The 26,761-nt window shown below is 42.0% G+C and overlaps 1 protein-coding gene across 1 annotated transcript in view; it reads left to right on the top strand.

The window, feature by feature from the left end:
- The first annotated feature begins 12,027 nt into the window (after window positions 1–12,027).
- The window catches only part of BAALC (BAALC binder of MAP3K1 and KLF4), a 39,155-nt gene continuing 24,421 nt past the window's right edge, over window positions 12,028–26,761 (top strand). Inside the window, exon 1 of the mRNA XM_084622010.1 lies at window positions 12,028–12,330. Within this exon, the coding sequence (XP_084478136.1) occupies window positions 12,153–12,330 (178 nt within the window). The 5' untranslated portion in view covers window positions 12,028–12,152. The remainder of the gene's footprint in view (window positions 12,331–26,761) is intronic.

The following is a 26,761-nucleotide window of genomic DNA, read 5'->3' as shown; positions in this document are numbered from 1 at the left end:
CCTGTTTTTGTGTCTTTTTGTAACTTAAGGTTTTGCCTAGAGGGATTCTCTATGTTTTGAATCTGATTACCCTGTAAGGTATTTACCATCCTGATTTTACAGAGGTGATTCTTTTACTTTTTCTTTAATTAAAATTCTTCTTTTAAGAACCTGATTGCTTTTTCATTGTTCTTAAGATCCAAAGGTTTGGGTCTGTGTTCACCTATGCAAATTGGTGAGGATTTTTATCAAGGCTTCCCCAGGAAAGGGAGTGTAGAGCTTGGGGGGATATTTTGGGGGGAAGACGTCTCCAAGTGGGCTCTTTCCCTGTTCTTTGTTTAACATGCTTGGTGGTGGCAGCATAGGGTTCAAGGACAAGGAAAAGTTTGTACCTTGGGGAAGTTTTTAACCTAAACTGGTAAGAATAAGCTTAAGGGGTCTTTCATGCAGGTCCCCACATCTGTACCCTAGAGTTCGGAGTGGGGAAGGAACCTTGACAGGAGCCCAAAGAATTGAATTGTCCGGTACCAGTACATGCTCAACCTATAACTAAGCCAGCATAGTTACGGGGATTTGCATTGATATAGGAGATTAGTAGCTGCCTTGTGGTGTTTGTGTCACATGCTGGACTGAAACCAAGACACAAACCAGCATCCTGGTGTTTCACAAAGCTACCAAGCCAGAGATTCTCTGTTAGGCAGTTGCCTAAGGAACCTTCATTTAGGGGGTGTTATGATGTTAGTGTTTTTTTGCAATTAAAAATAATTCACAATGTTAATGCAAAGTTAAGTTTGACAAATTAAAGCCACCACAGCCAGGAAATTCATTTAAGGGTCCAAATCTGCCTTAACCCACTTGAACATATGCAGCATATTCAGGTCTTTTCAATACATTATCACCTATGTGACATACTACTGATTAAATACCACTTGCAATGGAAATAGAAATGGCTGAGGTGGCAGAGTCTGGATCCAAAGATATTTTAGGCTAGTATTTCTTTTCCAGATTAAATGAAAGCTAAGTTATTAATTGTATTACTATAGCCCCTAAGAGCCTTATTCATGGACGAGGACTCCATTGTCCTAGGTGCTTAGAAACAGAATGGAAAGTTCCTGACCCAAAGGGCTTACAATCTAATTATAAGACAAGAGACAACTGATGAATCCAGACAAATGGAGTATTACAAGGAAACAATGAGACAATGTTCGTCAGCATGATAGGAGTGGTCTCAGCACCCTAGCAACCTAACAGTTGTCAAGATTTTGGTAAGCATCATGGCAAAAAGAAAGAGTTAAGGAGAGATCTGAAGAAGGATATTGAGGTAGTTTGTGGAGGTTGACAGGGACCTCCTTGCAAGGGTTACCAAGCTCTCATCATATCATGGCTTGATTACTTCAACATTGTTTGAGTTGTATGGTGCCGAAAACTTTGGGGCTGTCCTTGTGAGATTCCAGTCCAAGGCGGTGATGTCTTGTTAGAAGAAACTACTTACATGAGGTGATCATTCAAGCTGACAGTATTTGGTCTTGTTGAATAGAATAAATCTTGTCAGATCAGCTATTTTAACAAGACATCTGCCATTTTGGGCTGTGTCTAAACCATTTCTGGAAAAGAAGCCTCAACCAGTCTGGGATCTGATCCTGGACCAAAACTCAAGGAACAGGGCAGGATCCAGGAAATCAAAGTCAAACCTCCATATTAAAATTTGGGGGAAATGGCTCTGAAGTTCTGGTGTGAGCTTATTTCTGGACAGAAGACTACCACATGGAAAGATGCAAGTCTGAAAAGGATTATGGCTGAAGTAGGACGTCGGTAGGTCCTCATCAAAAACAGAATGTCTAAGCTTTCCAGTGGCTGTATAAGGGCCCAATCATGCAACCCCTAGCTCAGATGAAAAGTCCACAGTTCTTCTGACACATTTCTTCCCTTCTGTTAAGCAGGAAGTATGGGAAAGAATCAATAGACTTCTAGGGAGTAAAGAGAGCAATTAGGAAAAATAAGGACATTGCTGAGAAGCTAAGTGATTTCTTTGCATCATGCTTCATCACAGAGGATGTTGGGAAGAGACCTGCTCTTTTCTGGTAAAGAATCAAAAAGTTCAAGGTAAGTGGAATGTTTAGTGGACATTTTGAAATTCATGTTTGAACACTGTTGTTGTCAATGAAATTAATGAACTGACAGTGCTCAGAATTGTCATTGTTTGATCTTTGAGTTAAAAGTCTATTTTTATTCAGACTGGGCAAAGTGATTATTGATCAGAGCAGGGCCATATTTGTGGACTAAATCACGTATTTTAGTTACAGTATTTCACTACAAAATATGACAAACTGTGACATAAGCGTTTTTATTTGCATTCTTCTATTTCAGAAATTGCTCAACCAAATTTAATCAAACCTTTCCCATTTCTCTGTTCATCCCTCCATCCTCCTCACCCTCCCACCCCAAAAAGAAGACAAAGAAGCAGCTCTGAAACAAAAGAATGGCAGGGTTATTTTTGCAAAGTTTATGTGTGGTTGACTAAATGGTGCTTGTATGAAATTAGGATACCCCCTTTAGCCTCACTAATGTAGTGCTGTAATTACTGCAGTGTACCTATGTGTGCATTACCCTGTTACTGACTGGATTTATTTCACTGACTTATTGCTTTATGAAAGAAGCAAATAGATTACCAATAAATAATCAAGTGAAAACATGCCTGTTTATTTTTAAATATTAGTAAATCAGTGGATGTGTCTAAAGGTAAAAATCAAGGATATTTAACTTTTACCAATTAGGAACATAACACTTCTGAGATACCTAGTCAAGAACATCCTAAATGATCAATGGATTTAACGTGGTTGCTTATTTACTTCAAATGCTAATTTCATAATGATGTTTTATAATATTATATAATAATTAATAATAAAACCCTAGTCCTTGTGAAGAGCTTGAGGTAAGCAGGCTCTTTGCAAAGGAGTTCTGCAGACGCAAGGGGAAATAAGAGAAAGTGAATCCTCTTTCAGGCAGTGAAGCTATTCCACAGTTGATACTCCAGCCTCACCTCTCCAGTAACCCTAAGGTGAGTTCCTTTACCCAGCCTCTACAGGCAGACTGGTGAGTATGTAACACCGACGGACCCTGTTCATCGGGTGGGCAGAATTGAACCTAGGGTCCCTGGAGCCTCTACTGCATGAGCTAAAAGCCATGTGGCCCTTAGCTAAGGTTGTAGAGCAGACTCATTAATTTCTCTCTAAGTGGTCTCAGTGCCACTACATGGGACAGAGCACCACACCCAGGAGGTGTGTGGGTTACAAGTAGGTCTGCATAGTGATGGATTCACCATTCTTAGCCCCTGAGGTCTGCTTCCCCAGAGCTCTGTACTTGAGCAGGAAGCCTGCAGAGAGCACATATCTGAGGCTTGAAGGAAGCTCCTATGTGTGAGATCCTGGCTCTGCTGGTAGGAATTGCATTGGCTGGGCAGTAGTCAGGGCCCCCTTTGCACTCAGAGGCCACTTTCAACCAGTATATAAACTCTATCAGATACTTACAGCAAAGTAGATATCTAATCTGTCTTTGTTTGCAGAAAGGACTGCTTTCATCATCCATCAGTTTAAGTCTTTACTCCTGAGGGCATTCTGTGCCAAAAAATTAAAAATTCTCTGCACAGTATTTCAAAATTCTGCAAGCTTTATTTGTCAATAAAAAAATATATGGAGAGGCTCCAGCATGGCAGTGGGGAGCACAGGCCACTGGTTGTACCAAGATGGGAGATCACCCTGCAGCCTCCCTGTCCCCTACCCACAGAACATGGACTCAGCGATGAGGCTGCACCTGACCCTGACTCAGCGCAAGGCCTGGGCCTACCCCAGAAACACCCTGGAGCCCTATCCCTCTGCACCATGTGTGGGGCAGGAAGGCTCAACCAGACAGGATCCAAGTGTGGATGGGCTTGGTGTGGGGTGAGAGGATTCTGTGTGGGACAATCTGGGTGCAGGCAGCGAAGTGGGGGAGGGGGGTCTGGTGTGGGGGGATCTGGAGGCACAGAGGCTCATTGGGGGGTTCCAGGTGCAGGGACAATGGGACTCTGGAGGGGCTTCCAGGTGAAAGTGGTTGGGTCTCAGCAAAGGGGTGTGGGTGTCTCAGCTGGGGGAGTGGGGCTTGGTGGGGTGGGGGTCTGGGTGCAGCTGGTTGGAGGTAAGTGGCATGGGGGTCTGGATGTGGGGGCTCAGGGTGGGGGTTTGAGTGTAGGGAGCTCAGTGGTGGATGGTCTCGGTGCAGAGGTGGAGATCCAGAGGCAGGGGGTCTGGGTGCAGGGGGATTTCAGATCAGATGCAGTGGTTAAGGTTCAGTGGGGTGGGTTTCGGTATGGAGGGCTAGGGGGGTTCTGGGTATATGGGGTGAGACTTGGCAGGGGTGTTTGGGTATGGGAGGTCTGGATGCGTGGGGTTGGGAGGATGGGGAGCAGCTCCCCCTACAGTGACCTCTCCCACTGCAGCTGAAGAGCAAAGGGGGCAGGAAGCAAGGGAGGGTGCTGAGCTTCCTGCAGCTGTGGGAGGTCTGACACAGCCCCAGACACCCTTTTCAGGGGAAGAGGAAATCGCATCCTCCCCTGCCTCCAGCCCAGCCAGGACTAGCAACTGATCCCAGCTCAGGGTAGGAACCACTGCTCTGAGTGCTTGAAACAACGTACCTGCGTAGCTAGGGTGTGGTGCCTAACTGCTCTTGCAGCTTCCCTTTGCTTCTCTGTCAGAAAGTCATTTTTCTGAGGGAAAGCAAAGAAATCTGCCAGGGACATGAATTCTGCACACACGCAGTGGCGCAGAATTCACCCAAGAGTGTTAGGTATAGGCCTAGATTCTGACTGTCCCTGTGCCATGGGTACACCAGGGGGAAGCGAAAGAGGGCTTGGAGTGCTTTGCTCCCCAGATTATTTGAGTAGGATGCATCTAGAATGCCAGTCCTTATGTACCTGCAATGTAATGGGAAAAGGGAATGGCTACCTAGAACAACCAACAGCTCTTAATACTACAAATCTGTGCGGCCAAAGCATCATCTTCATTCTCTCCTTACCTCCCTTCTGGACCTGCTTGCACTCAGTGGCAGGTGCTGTGAGAATACATGCTGCACCTTTAAAAAGGAGGAATAATTATCTCATCAGAGCACACTCCTTGGGCCTTCATCTGTCTTTCACAGGCAGAATGCGTCCGGCTATTGCCACTCCCTCCTCCTCACTACGGGGGGGTGGGAGAGAGAGAGAGTGAGTGTTCTGGCTATGAAGCCAAAATGCAGCTCATCATTTGCAAATCTCTTTTAGTGGTTGAAAACAAATTGAATTACAGCTCTGAGTAAATATATTGTATTTGTAATGCAGAAAAAGCACATTGAATTTTCTTTCTACATAAAGCATTTCTTCTTGTTCTCTTTAAACCATTTAAACTCCCAACTTTATGCATAGAAGTTAGAGATGGAAAAATACCTTTTAGGCCTTATCCTTCCACCTGCCAATACTGGACATTTCCCTACAGATAGCACTGAAAAAAGTGATATGCAACTCCATGCAAAATATGCATTCCAAACCCAAGGGCAGACAAACATATCGATAAAAATCTTTGGCAAAATATCCCATAGTGATGGAACTTCTAAGGCTGCTGCACATCAGTTTTGCATTATTTGCACAGAAAGTTGTGATTATTTCCATATAATTCAACAGGGTATGTATTGTCTCTAGCAACTTCCATCACTTAGGGTCCTGATTCTGTACTCCTTGTGTATCTAAAACTTCCACTGCCATCAATATAATAATTATTTGTAATACTTAATGGAAGAAGAGATGGGGCAGAAAGGTGGTGACCAGAACTAGGGATCAGAATTTAAATTCAAATCTGGTCCAGAGCTATGTTTCAGAAATCTCCTGAGCTGTCCTTGTGAGAGATCAGCCCAAATTGGTGGGATTTCCATGTTATTAGCCATTCTCATGAGATTTCCACCATGTTGGGCTAAACTTTAACTGGATGTGAAAAACAGTCCCTTTTTTGTTTTGGATTCAACTTGGAATCAAAAGCAGTGTGGCAGGCCCAGATCTGGGAATTCAGATTCCTTCTCCCTAAACATCTCAGTGTTGGGATTTGAAATTCTGTTTTAGTCTGATCTCTAAATGGGAAACTATGAAGTGAAAAGGGTGAATTAATTATTTGATAACTTTAACTTTCTCTTCTGTATATTAAATGTCTGCTGACAGATTACAAATTCTCTGACTTATTCATTAGTCAAAACTTGCAAATTTCTTCTGCAATTAATTTTTGGCAATTTGCAAAGAGTTGGTTGCCAATAGTCACAATTTGAAATTCACCGTCTTTTGATTAGTTCCATAAGTCACATGGTATCGGTGCTGTTTCCTGGTTTAAAAACATGCATATCTAACATAGCACAAATTGTAAATTGTAAATTACACAAATTGAAATTCATTTTAGGGAAATATTTGAGCAATCAAGTTAAAAAAACACAAAACAGTTCACAAGTATCCATGGCATGCTATGGTGCTTGAATTTCCAGTCAAGGCAATTACATTTATTGGTTCCTTTCGTTCCCATCTTTCTTTTTTCCATGTTTCTTTCCACAGGGAAAAAAGAGATTATCCACAGCTATGAACAATAAAGCAAAATACAGTATTTGTAATGGCACCCTTCTCTGTGCTAATAGGTATTTGAGCCAAGAGACGATGCTCAGGTTAAGCTCATTTGCCTGTTAGATCAAGAAGAAGAAATAAAAGAAAACAAACAAACAATTGGTTGCCTATATAAATGCTACAAAATGCAAAGGCAACCGGATTTGAATTCAAGTCATTCAGCTCCAAAATCATAGTCCTGGTGTATGAGATACTTCTAACCCATAGACTAGCTTAGAATCACAAAAGTAAGAAATGGAAAGATGCGGTCCATCACCCTGCAAATGCCATTCCATATACCTGTCTAGGTTCTTATGTGCCTCATCCCACATCACTGTACAGTAGTGAAGGGAAAGAAATATACTTTTAACAGTGTAGTGAAGAGAAGTAGGGTACTCAAATGACATCTGCTTAGAATGTACAGAAAATGTTGTAGGAAAAAAACACCTGGTTCTCAAGTGATCTCATATTTGGAATATGTTGACACAGCTGTTACTGAGAAGTACAGAGTAATTGCAATAGTGGCTTTAAGCTACCCCAATCGTGGGCTGTGTCTGGGGACTGCTTTTAGTTATACCTAGCTGTTTATAGCCCCAACAGACCACTCCAGCAGCTGGAAACAGTTGGGAATGTAGTGGTGCTTTGACCACACCCTCTATACCAGTGGACTAGAAGAGGGAAAGTGTCTATATTCCCCAAAGGAATCCTCAAGTAGCTAATTAACTGGCTTTCTGACTGCTTTCCATTACAAAGCACACTGATCATAGGCGAGATCCGGGGGCTACATGTAAAAAAAGATGTGTATGTTAAACACTATGTAACTGAATGAGGAAACATATAATCTAGAAATTCTAAAGAGAACATGACAGGTTTTGGAGTAGCAGCCTTGTTAGTCTGTATCCGCAAAAAGAAAAGGAGTACTTGGGGCACCTTAGAGACTAACAAATTTATTTGAGCATAAGCTTTTGTGAGCTACAGCTCACTAATCTCCCCACTGTATTTTCCACTGCATGCATCCGATGAAGTGAGCTGTAGCTCATGAAAGCTTATGCTCAAATAAATTTGTTAGTCTCTAAAGGTGCCACAAGTACTCCTTTTCTTTTTAAAGAGAACACGTAACATCTTGTACCTTATTTCAGTAACTACTGTTTCTTCAGAACATAATTATCAAAGGAAATATAAAAGGTCAATTTCATCCATAGTGTAACTCATTTGACTTCAGTGGAGTTACAAAGTGATGAATCTGATCCAATAATTTGGGAGAAAATTATTATTAATGAGACTCATTGTAATTGTGCATGGTGCTTTACAGAAACACCTCCCCCTCCATAAAATCCAATTAAAACCCATTTTGAAAAATTTAAAATATGAAATGATTGAGGGGGTTTTTTTGGTTGGTTGTTTCCCTCCCCTTACCCCAAGCCTTGTGAACTGTTTGGAGGTAAATGTCCCTTCCTCAAAAGACAATGATAACAAACAACATCTACAGAACAGCCTTTACTGACCATCTTTACTCAGGTGAAACATTTGCCCCATGTAACAGGATGGCTTGCCCATGAACTGGACAGCCTGGGGCTAAGCCAGCACTGATTACACAATGTGACTCACCTGGTAGGAATCAGAGGTTGCCAGTATAAAAGGCAGCAGGAAGCTGTAGGGGTGGATAGGGACAGAGGAGGGGAGATTGAGTGCTAGACAGCTGCTGAGTGGAATACGGTCTCCGTGGCTGACAGGAGTGTTGGAGATGGGTATGAACTATGGGGCTACTATGGTGGACTTTGTATTTGGGGCACTGAGGACTATTTTCAGTTAGGGCTATTGACCCAGTGGAGTGCTGGTGATAGTCCTTAGAGAGACTATATGCTGTTCCCAAGGGCTCCTAAGGAGAGGAAGGACCTTGCTAAGACACCTCTGGCCATAAGGTGGTTCCTGGGAAATGGCACCCGTATTACACCAAAGAACTGAACAGGCAGCATAAACATAAAATGGCTAAAAAGCTATGCAGATCACATTAGTGTGCAGTACACGATTGTACTTGTGTTAATGGCTCAAAGAGAGAAATCACAATTTACTTCTATGGTAGCTTCCTGGCATTGTGGCAACAGCATGACAAATGAAAGGTGACAATGAGAAAATTTTACATTCTCAATCTCACTTTCTGGTCTGCTAAAACACCTGGGGCGTTGAAGCAAGGAGAGAAAACAAGCTGTGAGCTTTCTCCACCACAATCTATTCAGATTGCTCTTCTATAGTCACATGTAGCTCCCATTCTTTCTTGCTTCTCACTGAATGCTCCCTACCTCTCTTCACAGTGGATCAATGGTTCACTCCAGGGATGAATTTGCCTTTATATGCAAGCATAAACTTTCTTTTTATGATGATATTACATCTCCTTTCTCCATTAGTACAATTGTGATCAATGCTCTTATTTCAGAAGTGCTGTAGCTCATGAAAGCTCATGCTCAAATAAATTGGTTAGTCTCTAAGGTGCCACAAGAACTCCTTTTCTTTTTAGAATGTACAATGTAATTCTAGAAGACTAACTCACTTGTCCCATTTATCACACTATAACCTCTCTCTTTCTTTATGTAATACATAAGTTCTTTTCCCCACACTTCTCAAGATACAGTTAGGTTTATTTTACTACTTGTTTTTCAGGCTGGAATAAAATAAATGCTATTGTGTTGTCTTATTAAGTATCATTAAACTTTGCCTTTATGCTTGTCTCAACCAACTAAAAGACTGCATTTGCTTTTGACATGTTGTGCTTTCCAGACATGGTCATGGACCACTCAGAAAGCGGTATTTGTCCCAGAAGTCCCTTTTTAGCTTGGGGACTAAATCAGAAGTGCACATATTGGAAGTTCTGTTTTAGTCCCACCCCGTGGGCCAGAAGTCTGGTTTTGATGTGGAGGTATCTTTGATTCCTATAGGGCAGTTTTATTAAAAGAAGGGTACTGCTGAAGGTACAAAACTTAACATGTTGTTTATATTATTTAGTAGAGTTAGTGAATGTAGGTTGTTAGCTAAGGTTGTCTAAGCTTTTTCATTCCAATATTTTTAACTGTTTATGATCTTAGTCAAACTTTCATCTTTGAGTCTGAAAGTTAGCAGGTCTTGTCTGTCTTCTTTTCTTTCTCTTTTTTTAAAGTTGGTATAAAACTATTTAGCCATTTGAGTCTGAAGGCAGTGAGGGGAAAATACACTTTTATATTATAGAAGAAAAATGCAGAGGTTTTTAAAAATAGCTTCAGAGACTCAATAACATTTGGTAGAAATCTGCAACAGAGTGAGATAGCACTTTTAAGTGGTCCGATCCAGTGAAAATTAATTTTGATATGAGCAAGTCATAATGGTTAAAAACCTATTTCACCTATGTACACTAATTCTACCCTAACACAATCTTTTTGTTTTTAAATAACCTTCCCACTGTTCTGTCACTTCTTCTTTCTTTTGTCCTAGCAAACTGAATGGAAACTTCAGTCTTTGAAGGAACATATGGAACAGTATTCTATATGATGACTGAAGACACCTATGGAATGAGCCGGGGCCACATAGGAAGCCTTTGATGTTTGAAGGTGAATATGGAATAAGGCAGGGCTTACAAAAGGCACACTCAGGTAAAACACCCTCTTCAGGACCCAGTACTCTACTGCTGTCTAGAAAGTAGTTCCCTATGAGTACAATGTACTTAGATTTGAAACATGATTAAAATCCACAGTAGTGCACAAATTTTCATTCAAAATCTTAAACATTTCCCCGAGGAGCCTTTCCCTAGAATCTCCTGGTTAGAGGCATATGGGGTGCCACCAGACTCCACTGTTCTGCTTAGCTAATCTGACCCACTGGGTAAGGTAAAGAGTCAGAAGGGGTCCTCTTTAATTGTACCCACAGGGAACAGAAATGTCTGCAATGGCACCATGTGTCAGATCTCATGAGTTCAGCAGAACTATAGTGAGTCAATACTTGGATGAGAGCTTGCTAAGTGGTTGGCTGCTACTGGAACAGTTGTGTGATTCAGCAATACGGGTGGCACTCTTCATTCTGAGTCACTTCTGAAGCAGAAGGCACTATTGGATGAGATGTAAAACTGAACCCCTTTGTTTATTAAAGATCTCATACCATAGTTTGAGGGCTGCTGACATAGATGACTTAGTGTGTTTAATTCTAACTGTTAATTATATTCTGGTGATCTAAATTTCCCCAGGGTTCTTATTGGATATATTCCCTTGCCTACAATTGTGTAGCTTTGCTGTGTGCTGCTCCTGCATTTCAGTAGTGGATGAAGTGATCCCTGTGAATAATTTGTATTCCCTTTTATAAAGGGCTTTAGGAGGAAAGGTGATCTTTAAATATGACAGGTTTCAGAGTAGCAGCCCTGTTAGTCTGTATTCGCAAAAAGAAAAGGAGTACTTGTGGCACCGTAGAGACTAACCAATTTATTTGAGCATAAGCTTTCGTGAGCTACAGCTCACTTCATCGGATGCATTTAGTGGCTCACGAAAGCTTATGCTCAAATAAATTTGTTAGTCTCTAAAGTGCCACAAATACTCCTTTTCTTTTTTCTTTAAATATGAGTATCCTATACCTGGTTTGCAGCCCTGTACTGATGAATGATTATACAAGAGAGAAATTATCTGGGGAAAAACCTTTCTCTCCTACAGCTCCCCAGAAAATGGGGCCTCTGAGAGTTGTGGTAATATAAACATGAAATAACAATAACGAGTCAGAACCCTATTCATTTCAGCGGTTCCCTCCTCTGTCACTATTCACTATGGCAGATATGATTGCTGGTTGCTATCAGTGAAAGTCTTAATGACCCTTACTCATGAATGGAGTGACTCGTTGTCTGTTGCTCTGAGAGAAACGGGTTGAAGTGCACAATCCAGCGCACGAAGGAGCTGGCATTAAAGGGCTGAATTACACGTGTTGCCCTTTTAACAGCAGCAACAGAGTTAATGCAGCAATCCAGCGCCAGTCGCTGTTGCCCTCGCATGCTAGGAAAAGGAAGGGTGGATTCATGAAATGGGGCGCCCAAGGTTTGTTATGGCTAGTGCCTGCCAGGTTTGCCCATCCCAAATATTAACAATGGATCACCCGTTAATGTAAGGAACCAGCATCTCTGGGCGGCCGCTTTCTCCCATCCCCGCCTCTTCATGGGCTGGAGGCTGAGGAGTTGCGGAGGTCAGACAGCTCGCTGAGGAGCCTCTTCCAGAGGCGTCGCCGCAGGCTGTGCCGCGTGGGCCAGGGCTGCGCAGAGCCAGGAACTCCCGGGGAGCGAGGCGGTGCAGACGGCGGGGAGGCGGGAGACCCCAAGGCCGAGGAGCGGGAGGGGGAGGCGAGGAAGGGAGGGGCGGCTGCCTGGCAGAGGGCACAGCGGCGAGGACCGGCGCGCTGCTCCGGCGGGTCTCGGCCCCCGGGCGGGCTGGCGGGCGGAGGCGGAGGCGGGATGCGGTGCTGGCCGCGCCCGGCGCACTGGCACTGAGCGGCGGGCGCTGGGCTGCAGCCGGCCGGTCCCGGGGCCGGCAGGATGGGCTGCGGGGGGAGCCGAGCCGATGCCATCGAGCCGCGCTACTACGAGAGCTGGACCCGCGAGACCGAGTCCACCTGGCTGACGAACACCGACACCGAGCCTCCGCCGCCGGCCTGCGGCCACGAGAGCGCCCGCGCCGAGGCCGGACTGCGGGAGCAGGGCGCGCCGCACCCGGGTAAGTGCTGGGTTGGGCGGGGGGGTCCCCGGGGCTGCCGCCAAAGCCCCTCACCTCCTGTCCCGCTCCCCTCCCTCCGGCTCGGTCCCCGGGGCGAGCTGGGGTCCCCCGCCGGCTCTGAGCTGGGGCGGGTGGGCTGCCCAGCTGTCGTCCCTCCGGAGCCTAGGGGCGGGGACAGCTCCGTGTTCGCGAGCCGCAGACCCCGGGCGGACCGGCAGGACAAGCGGCTCCGACTAATGCGCCGGGAACCTGGCCGGCGAACAGCGTCTGTACGCCGCGCTGAGACAAATGCGAGGGGTCGGGGAGATCGCCGGTTAAGGCTTACTCCTAGCGATCTGTGAAGTGTGGGCCGTTTCTGTCTCTCATGAGTACACCACGGTGCTCCCCAATTCACCGAGCCCCAGGTATTGGAAATTCCCGCTGAACCCTAACATCGGGCACATAGAAAATGTCCTCACTTATGTGAAACACCACATTTGAATCCAGCATCCCCAGGCTGGACGGACGAACTGTCTGAATCTCTTTATTGTTCTGTTAAGAGTTTAATCAAATGCGTGGACACGGGTTTGCAACTAGCACCAAAGCGGTATTCTATAGAGTCTAGTTCTCTTTTTTCCCTTGGGAAAAGATGCTTTTTTACGCCTATGCAGGCATCTAAGTCTGCACTTTAAAAACTTCGTGTTTGCTGCAGCAGCACTGCATCGTGTATCAAAAAAACCCTTCACTGGTCTCATAATTTCTTGTAGTTTCCAGTGGACATGGAAAAGCAGGAACATTCCTATGCTTTTATTAGAAAAGGCTTGTTCTCTACCTACCACACTTTGATAATGATGCTTAATTTTTTGAGGGAGAACATATAAATGGCATTAGTTTTGTGATAATCTCACTGGAAGAGAATGTGACTGTATGGTCTCTTGGTGCAGAATAAATGACCATGCAAAACAAGGTATTAAGGAGTATATTTTAAAAGTGGCACAAATCAGCCAACCCTCCCTTCCTTAAAACCCCCATGAAAATAAAATTCCATGGACCATGACATTGCAGAAAATCAAGTTGACCCAACTGTGTGAAATAAGGCAGTTGGCCTACAATTTCACTTTTTATGTTTAAGGTTTGTCACATTGTTAACCAGCAGTGGACCTAAGAATTTACAGTGGGGAAAGACAGAGTGAGGGAGAAAGGGGAGGAGAGATTCAATATGCAAGTGTTAGATAAATTAGATTCTGAGGGCATTTCAATCTGCTTATGGAATCATAGAGAGGAGAGAGAAAAAACACAAGTTGTTTTTCTGTCAGTTTGGCATTGTTCATAGAATACATTTTTTTGTATTGTTGGAGCTCTGTTGGTCCCAGGATGTTAGAGAGACAAGATAGGTGAGGTAATACCTCCTATTGGATCAACTTCTGTTGGTGGGAGAAACAGGCTTTCTAGCTCCTGGAGCTCTTCTTCAGGTCAGCTATAACTTCATACACCTTCTCTCTCTAATATATATAGTCTAGTGTTTTGTCCACTCAAGTTTTAAATGCTCCAGATGATGGAACTACCACTACTTGATGGTAAGTTCTTGGGGTGATGTGCCACTATGAGACAGGGTTGCTGGTTGCTGCTCCTAATACATTTTAGGTATTATCACAGTATAAATACCGCAATAATAATAATAGTTAACTTAATTCTATTGGGAGACTATTCCTTAGCTATATCTCACTGTCAGGAATTTTTCCTAATATTCAAACCTTGATTTTCCCTTTCCTGGTATCCTGTCATTCCTGGTAATACTCCCATGTACCACAATAAATAATCAACCCCATCCTTGGTATTAATAATACCTGTCAAAAATATTTTCAGAATGCTAGTACATCTTTCTTTCTCTCTGCCAGTATATTTAGCTCTGTTTATGTACTTGCACTATAGATAAATGTGTGTGTAGCCAAACCTATGATATTTCATAACATTTTGGCATAACTTCTTATTAAATAAAATTACAATTCATTACTGTATGTCTTTTTTAATCTTCTGTCCCCCTCCATATTTCATCTTTTCTTTCTTCCTGTTCTAGTTTTTTTCTTTTTAGCATGAATGTTTAAATAAACTAACAGAGATGTTGAAATTTTGTATTTTTCCCAAGAGTAAATACAGAACAATATTCATTGTTAAAAACCTGTAAGTGAAATACTGAAAACTGTAAAAGAACAGATCCTCTGTCCTCTGACCAGGATCATAACAGAAGTAAAATATACTCAGTAGCCATTCATGAAAGTCCAAAGCTGAGCTTTTGATAGCCCCAAACAGCCTCACATATTGAAGAGGGAGAGAGAGATAAAAATACAAGTAACATTATGAAGCATTGCAGGTGGTGAAATTGAAAGAAACCTTTTAAAAGACAAACTTGTCTAAACTTAGGGTGTGTGGTTTCCAGGAGTGGGAAATGAGAGTTTCTAGCAGAATACTGATAAGAGCCTCCATTTAATTGTAAGCTAAGAACTTGTCACAGAATCTTGGTTTCTCAAACCTCCACCAATGCTCAGTCTACAGTTGGGCATAATAATAGTACTGTTTTCCCATAGAAGTACATAGGGCTTCATCATGCAACTCATTACACTTGGTTCTCCTCTCTTGAGTTGCCTCATTGACTTCAGTAGAACTACTAGCATGAGTAAGGGTTTACAGGATCAGACTCAGTCACCAATAGGCTAATCCCCCACAAGAAAACCACCGGGTAAATAATTTTTGAATAACCACCAAAACTGTAATGTCTCAGTTCATATTTATGTATAACTTGCTGCAAAAACTATGATAAACATCTAGTGGGAATGTAAACAGTCTATTAACTGCAAAACACAAACCTTTATCAAAAACCCTTAAGAGTTCCATTAACTCAATTACAGCTGAAACCAAACTCAGTATTATTGCTCAGAAGTAGCTCCTTTTAAGTCATTCTATTCCCACTCTCTCCCAAATCAGCAGCCGTGTTAAACTCAGATTTTGCTTATTCCGGAAAATGACTTTGACTAATAAAACAAAATGCTGCCTCTTGCTCAAAAGGTCATATAGTCATGATCTGTCCCTTTTGATTGACAGCTCCTCAGAGCAGATACCGGCTCTTACTATGTATTTTTACAGCATCTATCACCAACGGGCCCAAATTTTGTCCGAGGGTGCTGCTGCATTATAAATAATAATTCATCTTTAATTGATCAAAAAACTTAAGAGCACATCAAGTAAGACTTCTTTTTAATTACTTGAGTAATTTTGTTGTTTGACTTGGGAAAAAACAAATAAACCTTTCTGTATTAGTTTTTGTATACTTTACAGTTGTAACCTATCAAAGAACATTATCCACAGTATATTTTATGCAAATCAGCCTAACATACTGTAGAGCAGTGGTTCTCAAACTTTGTTTTTCCATGGACCACTTGAAAATTGCTGAGGGTCTCAGCGGATCACATAATGATCTTTCCAAATGTTGTTTGTACCATTAGCTAACTATTGTAAAGCGCTTTGGATAAATGCGCTATATAAAACCCCCCTTAATTAACGGTTTTTTTGTTCTACAAATAAAAGCACACAACTCATATTAATATCAGTAGTCTTACCTTTCTAATGCAATGGATGTGCCCTCTCTGCCCCCCTGCAGCAGCCCTGGAGCTGGGTCTGGGAAGGAGGGCCATCTCTCCCTAGCAGCTGCAGCCCTGGAGCTGGGGAAAGTTGCCTCTTTCTCTAGCTGCTGCAGCCCTGCACATCCCAAATTGCCCCCACCCTCTCTTCTCACCCTACTGCCCCCTCCCACCTATTTCCCCCAAGACCACCACCTCACCTTACATGTGCATCTTCTCCAGGGTCCAGCCACCCAATTAGTGAAGCCACGCTGGTGTGGCTCCACTGATTAGGTGGGTGGCCCTTCATTCTCTTGTGTGCGGCCACCCAGGTGCGCACCTTAGAAGGAACTATCTGCGGACCACCTGAATGGAGCTCACGGACCACCTGTGGTCCACGGACTACAGTTTGAGAACCTCTGCTGTAGAGGAAAACATATTCATGATGTTAGCAAAGGTGCCTACTCTCAGTGGGCAGACTTATTAGCAGAAAAAAGTATATACCATGGGCCAAATCCTTCTTCTGAAATCATTGGCAAAATGTCCATTAAGCAGGATCAGGATGGGGCCCTTCATGAACTTGTAGGGAAATTCCACCAGAATAATAGGAGGGAAAACTCAACAGTGACACAAAAAAATTAATAAATTAAGATCAGCTAATCAACAATATCAGGCTGATATTTGGCATAATTGTCTCTATTTAGATGCATTTGTGTGTGTTTATGAAAAAATATTTTTGTTCTGTTGCATTTACTTAAGTAAAATACCAACTGAGAATGATGTAGTTGTTCTACAAATGTGTGATCACTCACAGCGCCAGGAAAGGCTGATAGATATCACCTTGGCTCTTAGGCTGAGGATTCCTGCTCAAGAATCAGCATACTTGAAATAAAATAAAGGGGTTCAAAGCACTGGCCAATTTTTTTATGGAAGTTTCTGAAAGTTGCCCTTCCCTTGTGTGTTGCTTTACAATAGGAGAAACTGAAAGGAGTTGTAGAAAACCAGGGCTGTTTGAACACTAGTTGCCATAACAACAGAGAGCAGTATTGGTTATAACCACAGCTGCAGTCATCTGCTGTTCCATTGACCAGGTAAACATGAAATTAAAAGTTTAACGTGAGTAAACAACCATGAGGTTGCAAATGAAAATCTCATCTTGTGAAAAAGAAAGATGCTTTATTAAATCATTATATCTTTAAATATATTTTACAATAAACAATTTCTGCTGGAGAGCCCATTAATGCAATGTCCAGTTCAGTAATGCATAATAAGGGTATATCTATGCCGCTCTCTGTGTTCTTATACCTGCCTTTTCCTCCCGCCCCCCCCCCCATAAGATCATTTAAACTCTGGAATATATAAGGAATGTGTCATAATAATTACTCTGATGTTTAATCGCTAAATAAGAAGGGGTGACTTTATTACAGTCAAGTGTTGTAGTGACCAGTGGATAATTAGGACATCCTTACTGAGTGTAAATGTGTTCCAGAACTTTAGTATAAACTTTACTGTTCAATTAAATTACTAGATAATGTGGCCCATTTTTTATTGTCAATGTATTTTATTCTACACACTCTTTCAACTTCCATTCCCCATAACTTCTGCTGGGAATATATTGTGTTGAACAGGCCCAGTTCTCAGCAATGAAGAAGAGAGCAAAAGGGAGGAGGAAGAAAGGAAGAAGAGATGGCAGGAAAATAGTGTCTAGTTTTCAGAAAGTGGCCATTTATGTGTACGCAAAGTTGAGCAGACACACTTTTCAAGCATTAATATTTATAAGTGCAGGTGATATGCAAAACCTCGGTAAATTTTATTTGTACAGTGGGTTAGTACAGATGTTTGTGCGTGCATAAAAGGATGGGTTGCGATAATGCATGGGTTGAGACCCCTTTGCAAATCAGTCCCTTAAATCATAATTTGATGGGGATGTTCTCCAGATCGGCATGAATGGCACCAGGGTTTACAGAATACTTAGCACCCAGGGAAGAACATATAAATAAACCTCTGTGCTGCCAGTACTGTAAGTACAAACACCGTATTAAACATAAAAGCAAGCCAAAAGCAATCTGAAAGAGTGCAAGACCCTGCTGCTTCAGAGGAATTAATCTGAACATGTCATTCACATATATACCTCATCGTTCAGTGACAGCAAATTCAATTTTTCACAGACTGTCCACTAAAGATTGATGGGAAGTACTGCATGGACTGAAAAGAAATAACACTGATGCACAGCATAACCGCCTTTCTCCCTCAGTTTTCCTGCCAAGAACAAATCACATCTTTAGTTCAGCCCATGAATCAGGGAATTATAAATAACCTTAAATGGCAGTAGATGAAAAGAATAGTTAACTGGATATAGTGTGTAATAACTGATGGGCGCAAACCAACCGGAATTGACACTACATTGAACATTTGCATTCTTCATTCAAATATATATATATATATATTGTATTCAACTTGGAATCCAGTTAAGGTTTCCTCTTTGTAGCCTAAACTTATATTTACAACACATCAGTTTTAAATTAGATGTTGTCCTAGCAGATAAAGAGGAACTGATCACTGACGTGAAAGTTAATGGTAGCTTAGGTACAAATGATCATGACTTCATTACATTTATAATGTGCAAACAGAATAAAGTTTAGACCAGTAATGTAATGTAATCCCCCCACCCCACCCCACCTCACCCCCGGCACACACACACATACACACACAGCACTTTAATAGGGCCGATTTCACAAAGCTGAAAACAAGTACGAGCCAAATCAGCTGGGAGAAATAATTTAATTAGAAAAAATATGAAAGATAATTTGGGAATCACTTAAAAACACCTTACTAGATGCCCAAAGAGCCACAATTGAGGAAGATGGCCATGCTAGTTAAAAAACCAAAACAAACATGACCGAGTTTACAGGGAAATGAAGGTAGCTATACAACAAATGGAAAAAAGGGAAAGTTGATAGTAAGGAATGTAAATCAGAAGTTAGGCATTGTAGAAAATGATAAGGGAAACAACGGGACAAAAGGAGAAATTTATGGCCAGCCGAGGTAAGGACAATTTTAAAAAGTTTTTAAAATGTATTAGGAACAAACAGAATTCTGACAATGGTATTGGTCCATTAGCAAATGGAAATGGTAGAATCATCAATAATAATGCAGAAAAGGCAGAAATAGTCATTTATATTCTCTATTTGGGGAAAAACAGATGATGTAGTCTCATCATATGATAACACTCTTGCCATTCCACCAGTATCGCTAGAGAATGTTAAACAGAAGCTACTAAAGTTAGATATTTTAAAATCAGCAGGTCTAGATAATTTGCATCCCAAGAGTTTTAAAAGAGCTGGCTGAGGAGCTCACTTGATTGATAAGGTTAATTTTCAATAAGTCATGGAGCACTGGGGAAGTAAATGGGATAACCCAGGTAATGATGTCATTCTGATATCAATCCTAGACATGATAATAGAGCAGCTGATATGGGAATAGATTAATAAAGAATTAAAGGGGATTAATGTAATTAAAACAAATCAACATGGGTTTATGGAACTCAATCCTGTCAAACTACCAAGATATCTTTTTTTGATGAGATTACAAGTTTGGTTAGTAAAGGTAATAGTGTTGCTGTAATGTACTTAGACTTCTGTAATGTGTTTGACTTGGTTCCACATGACATTCTGATTAAAAAATTAGAATGATATAAAAGCAACATGGCATACATTAAATGGATTAAAAACTGGCTAACTGATAGATCTCAAAATGTAACTGTGAATGGGGAATAGTCATTGAGAAGGTGTGTTTCCATTGGGATTCTGCAGGGATCAGTTCTTGGCCCTGTGCTAAGTAACATTTTTAATAATGACCTACAAGAAAACATAAAATGATCACTGATAAAGTTTGCAGATGACACAAAAATTTGGGAGGAGAAGGTCACTTATTCAGAATAATCAGGATCACATGGTACACTGAACACAAGCAAACAATATGTATTTTAGTACAACTAAATGAAAATGTATATATCTAGGAACAATATTGTAGGCCGTACTTATAGGATCGAGGACTCTATCCTGAGAAGCAGTGACTGAAGAAGATTTGGGGGCCGTGATGGATAATCATCTGAACATGAGCTCCCACTTGATGCTCTGACCAAAAGAACTAATGTAGTCAGGCAACACGTGATCAGGGGAATCTCGAGTAGGATTAAAAAAGTTATTTTATCTCTATATTTGGCTCTGGTGCAACCAGAGCTGGAATACGGTGTCCCGTTCTGGTGCCTGCAATTCAAGAATGATGTTGATAAATTGGAGACAGTTCATTGAATAGCCATGAGAATGATTAAAGGATAGACTAAGAAAATAAGAATGGCCATATGGGGTCAAACTAATTCTCCATCTAGTGAGTATCCTGTCTTCTGACAGTTGCCAGTGCCAGATGCTTCAGAGGCAATGAACAGAACAGGGCAATTTTGAGCGATCCATACTCTGTTGTCCGGTCCCAGCATTTGGCAGTTGGAGGTTAAGGACTCAGAGAGCTCAGTCTATTTAACTTAACAAAGAGACAGTTAAGGGATGACTTGATTCCAGTCTATTACTAACTACATGTTAATAATGGGGCTCTTCAATCTAGCAGAGAAAGGTATAACACAATCCAATGGCTGGAAATAAGCATGACTTTTTAACAGTGAGGGTAATTAACCTTTGGAACAACTTACAAGGATCGTGGCGGATTCTCAATCACTGACAATTTTTCAATCAAGATAAAAAAACCTCTAAAGATATATGCTCCAGGAATTATTCTGGAGAAGTTCTGTGGTCTGTTGTGTACAAGAGGTCAGACTAAACATTCACAATGGTTTCTTCTGGTCTTGCAATATATTAAGCATGTGGCTAGATTCAACGTTTTGATGGCTCAGGGCCATAAATGTAAAACATCCATCCAATTCTCCATATATTGTACAGCAATTTTTCATGCCACTCTCAGTTGTATCTCTTCAGCGATCACACAGACACCAGCATCTCTGTGAAATTAAGATGGCATTATGTTAATGACCTATATTAGAAGCTGGAAATGTGTAGATCAGGAGAAGTAATAGTAATGTCTGCGTTGAGGAGCAGGGATAGTATTGAAGCAATATTTACTTGGTAAATCTGATTTTTCTGAAAAGCTTTTATATTGGTTTGATTTATTTATAGCTTCATAGATTTCAAGGCCAGAAAGGACCACTGTGATCATGTATTCTGACATCTGGTGTAACACAGGCCATAGAGCTTCCCCAAAATAATTCCTAGAACAGATCTTTCAGAAAAACATCCAATCTTGATTTAAAACTGGTCAGTGATCAAGAATCCACCACAACCCTTGTAAATTGTTCCAGTGGTTAATTACCCTCACTGTTAAAAAGTTATACCTTGTTTACTGTTTGAATTTAGCTAGCTTCAACTTCCAGCCTTTAACCTTCTGTTTGTTAAATAGATTGAGCTCCTTGTGTCTATCATTGTAAGGCATGTTTCTAATCCATTAATCATTCTTGTGGCTCTTCTCTGAACCCTCTCCAATTTCAACATCATTCTTGAACTGCAGGCACCAGAACTAGATGAAGTATTTAAACTCTGGTTGCACCAGTGCCAAGTTTAGAGGTAAAATAACTTTTCTATTCCTACTCGAGATTCCACTGTTTATGCATCCCAGGATTGCATTAGCTCTTTTGTTCAGAGCATCACATTGGGAGCTCATGTTCAGCTGATTATTCGTCACTTCCCCCAAGTCTTCTTCAGAGTCTCTGCTTCCCAGGATAGAGTCCTCTACCCTGTAAGTGTGGGTAACACTAAGTGAGGTTTACAGTTCAGGAGGTGGTACTCTTCCCTAAATCAGTGTTCTTGTTTTGAGCTACTGTGCTGGTAGAGGTGGGGACTTTAGGATGCATTGTATAATCAGTATCCTCATCATTTGTGGTTTATCAACAGACCATACCATTTTTCACAAAATCCCAGATGAATTCCAATTTGTATAATTACAATCTGTCTCCCTAAATTCCCCCTGCATTTCAAAGTAGATGGAGTGGGACTGATTCCACATGATCTTCCACCTTGTGTAGTCATTTGCACGTGGGTAAAACAAATTCATTGAATGTGCCTTGTGCATAGGCCCTCAGCAGAGGGTCTCCCTAGCTGTCTTGGTATCTCCAGGAGAGAGTCTAGTGGATACTGAACTACAGATTAAAAAAACAAAAACAAACAAACAAAAAAACCCCATAAAATTGAACTTGGAAATGTAATGGAAGTTAGTCCCAATCACAGAGTACAGGTGTAATGTGTTTCATATATAAACACTTCTAAGAACGCAGGCTGCTACATTCTGCATTAATGAAACTTCCTAATGGTGTTTAGGGATAGCCTCATGTTGAGCACATAATTGTAATCCAGTGTCAAGGTGACAGAGGTTTGGATACCTGTAACAAGAACAGCATTATAGACACAGAACAGTCAAAATAATCATGCCAGTCCCACTTTTGGTGTAATGCACACCTTAAAGGCAAGGGAACTTAATTGCAGTGTAAGAAATTCTGAGGTTGAAAGTTGTTTTTTATTTTAAGCTCTGATTCAGTTAATGTCAGGACTGAAAAGCTGTACAGCAATCCTGCTAATTTTTCTTTTACATCAGGCCTCATGTTTGGCAGAGATGGAGCAGTGCTATTTTGTTGGATTATGCCAGTTCTTCTTATCAAATGCAGAGCTTGCCAAGCCAGTTTGCGGCACCCTCATCAGCAAAGTGCAGAGCCCTCAGACCACCCTCAAATCTGGTCAGAGGGCAGCTGTCAGTGCTATGTGACGTTGTCTGTCTTTGGCCACAGCTGTATGTGAGATCCTCTCATTGTTCCTCAGGTGCAGGGGTGCTGGAACAATTTGTATAGTGGGGGTGCTGAGGGCCATTGAACCAAACTGCAAACCCTGTATATGATGGAAACCACTTCAAGCCAGGGAGTGCAGCAGCACCCCAACCACCCCTAGTTCCAGCACCTGTGCTTAGGAGTGAAGACTGGCTGCACATTGACCCTGGTCCATTCAAAATCTGTTCAGAAGGACCCATGAGCAGCATGGCAAATCAAAGCTGGGTACATGCACAGTCAGGTCAGTTATAGGAGAGTGGTTTCTGACATCAGCTCCAGACTATTCTTCATGCCACATCAATGTTACAGAGAAATCTGGGCACGGCAAGTAGGCCTGCAATGGGTGCTTTGAAGACAGGTGTGCTTTTGGGTAGTCAAAGAGGACTGTATGATGGCAGGTTTGGGTTTGCCCTGATCTTCTCACCCATTGAGGCTGTAGCATCCTCACAACAGATGTGTGGATGAGTGGCTTACCTCGGGGAGTCATAGTGCTGGGATGGACGAAATCATCCCAGTTACGATGTGCATGGTTGAATGTATCTGTGTGTCAACCAACTTGTTGTAAGACAGATGGAGCCAGACCAGAGTACAGCTGCAGAGTAACAGAGAGCTAACTCAGATGATCAGAGAATTTGAGTGTTTGCTCCCCATGAAGTCCTGGTCATTTTGCTTAGAAGATATGTTCTGAGTCCTCACGTTAGGTGCCTTTTCCTCAGGTGGTTAAGATATGTAAGAAATCTATCAAGGATTATGCCGAGGTAGTTTGGCTGGGATTCATATTTCAAGTGATGAGAAAGATGTTCAGCATTTTTTCGTGAACCCATGAGTACCTGGTTCATACCAGGGAAACTGATGATCCAACCAGCAGACAGCATTTGAAGTCCTTTCTAGGACTGAATCTTGGTCACTTGCCAGCCAACATTCCTGATGTAATTCTGCCTACCCCCCGAACATTTAAGCCTTTGAACTAGCCCTGAGAATACTACAGCTCAACACTGAGGGATTGTCGACAGCTAAACATAGCATTCTCAGTGATTAAGCCAATGATGCTACATGTTGTGTGAGTATGTATATTTCCCACCAATGGACTTGCATGGAAACAATGGCTTGTCCCTGTTTTGTACCGTAATCAGTAATGCGCTCTTCTCCAACAATTTTCTTGGCTATTGGCTTAAGTACTTATTATTTCTTTAGTATCAAAAACCTATTTTGCCTTTTTTTTCTATTATGATCAGTAACAGTGTATGCTTTTAAAAAAGGAAATGGGTAAATGAAGGTGCAGTTTTGTACTGAGGGAGTTTGTAACTGTGAGCTTCACTGCAGGAGGTAAGGTTGGGTTTGTTTTTTTTTAAAGTTGTTGGATTTATTTTTAAATCCCTCTAGTCAGTTGATTGAAGAGTCAAGTTTTCTGCTTTGCCCTCTGCTGGTTGACTCTTAAAGTCTTATGTACCTCATCAAGCAAAAGTTATCTTGAGCCTTTCTGTCTTCCCAGAAGATCATGGATTCTGACTGTGTTGCAGGGCAACCTATCCAGGAGAAAGACTGGCCATCTGCAGAAGAGCAAAATAATTTTCCAATCTCTCTTGTTTTGATTTTTGGCCCTCCATTTTTCCAGCAATACATTTTATTGTGTTTCGGTTCCTGCAGCTACCAACCTTAACATCCCATTCGTGTCCTTCCATTCCCAGCTCTGTGCCTCCCACCCTGCTGATCCTACAGAATGACTTCTCACTCCCAGTGCCCCAAAGCCTACAATCTCTTCTCATTCAAATCCTTCCTAAAGTCTCACTTCTGGAATTCCCACAAACCTTAACCCACATCAGTTGCCTTCCTTTTACCAGTCCTTTCACACTGCCTCTATTGCACCATATCAGGACTTCATATCAGGAAGATCTGACTCTCAACATCAAAGAAAAATTAAAGAACTCTAGATCTCACAAACTTCCAGCACAATAAGGTGGTTGGGACTAGCCTAATGGTATAGGGGTAGCATAATGTACTACTGTGCAATGAATCAGGATTCAGACAAGTTCTCTGATACCTGAACAACACATTCAGCTTTTGGGAAGATGGACTACTGTAGCCAATTACTTCATTTTATCATTCATTTATTGTGTAATGTTATGATTAACTAACATGTCATGTAATTGTAAGCAGAGTCAGAATGAGCTCTACCCTGACATCTGGTGGAGAGCTGTGGAAAAGGACTTCAAGGGCTGATCTCGTTTGCATGGGCACACCCACCCTGCCTAGAATGATGGACTGCTTGCCCAAATGGTAACTTTGGCTGCTGTGGGATCCCCAGTCTCTGTCACTGGGGTAGAAGTAATAAAGCATTGTTATCGTCGTTATGTGAATCAAGGACAGTAGAACTATACTTGGCATTTTATGAAAGAGGGACTCGCCCTCAACTAAGTAACACTCACTAGGCAACGAACATGGGTTCCAAACCCAGTGAATTGAGAGAGACTGGGGACAGGTATGTGTACCTGATAGTCTGGGACTCTTCTGAGGGCCTGAAACGCTATTTTGACCTCTCCTCTCTCTGCTGTGTAATAGCAGAGCTAATTTTTGCTCTATTAGGAGTCTCATTACATGCTGCAGAGCTGAAATCACTGATACCTAGGTCTAAGTATTAGACCTAATTTGGGGTAGTGGTGCACAAGCACTAAGGCTCCCCTACTACCAGCTAAAAATCACTGACAGCTGAAATCACTAAAGAGCTGAAGTTATTAAGAGCTGAGATCACTGAGAGCTGTGTTAAGTGTGTGTGGGGGTTTGAAGACAAGTTGGTGAGCGGACAGCAGGACGGCTAGTGTGGAGAGCGGAGCAGAGTGGCTAGCCGGGCAGCTGGCAGAGAGGAGCGGACAGGAGCATGTAAGATGTCCCCCATACCTCCCTCCACTTCCACCCAGGCTGGGAGGTAAACTCTGCAGATGAACTTCTGAACTCTGCGGGGGCTGCACTGACCAAGGACAGAAACTGTGTGTGTGTGTGTGTAGGGTGACTACTGGGTTGCTGGACTTAAGATCTTGAGGGGAAAAGGACACTGCCAAACTTACTTGGGAGTGGGTCTTTTGCTTATGGTTGGTGTTATGAATCCTGTTTGTGGTGTTTCCCCAACATAATGCCACATTGTTTCCCTCCTTTATTAAAAGGCTTTTGCTTCACTCAGACTCTGTGCTTGCGAGAGGGGAAGTATTGCCTCTTAGAGGTGCCCAGGGGGGTGGTATGTAATTGTCATAAAGGTCACTGGGTGGGGGCTCGAGCCGGTTTTGCATTGTGTTATTGAAACGGAACCCCTAGATACTGAACCCGGCCCTTGTTGCTGCCAGCTCTGATGGGCAAAAGGGTTACATAATGTATACTCATTGTATGCTAAATAGATTTAAATTGTAGGATTATAGAAGTATAAAATTGATCAGTAGTCAAAAGGGATAAGAATGCATTAGGTATCTAAGTAAGTAGGGCTGAAATGCAAGGCCTACAGGCAGAGGCATGTAAAATGTCAGCTTAACCATACTAGGACTTAGGCCTAAGAAATGCTTGACATAAATAAGTGACCAAAGAATGACCCTGTGCTACAAGATTACAGGAAAAGATGTGCAAATGGCTTAAAAATTAACCACAAGAGTAATTTTGACTACAAGATACCTGGTAGTCGCATTGTTCTAACACGGGCCCTAACTGCAGGGTATACATTATGCATAAATGCTAATGAGAATAACCAACCTATGAAAAATGGGGTACACCATTATTCTTGGGGGAACAAATACAAATAAGGAAAAAGAGGGTGGACACCTTCACACATTTGTGCAGAGTGTAGGTGTAGTCAGAATCACAAGATAAAAGAGGGCTCCCAGACTGGGTAAAATGAGTTCCCTACAGGAAAACTCCAATAGGAACTATCCCTCTACTGATGATCAATTGGCAAGGCATCCATCAGACCTTAGAAATA

The sequence above is a fragment of the Lepidochelys olivacea genome (assembly GCF_965140295.1).
Source record: "Lepidochelys olivacea isolate rLepOli2 genome assembly, chromosome: 2".
Taxonomy (NCBI): domain Eukaryota; kingdom Metazoa; phylum Chordata; order Testudines; family Cheloniidae; genus Lepidochelys; species Lepidochelys olivacea.
The sequence above is the reverse complement of the archived record's forward strand: the minus strand, read 5'-3'. Positions and strand labels throughout refer to the sequence as shown.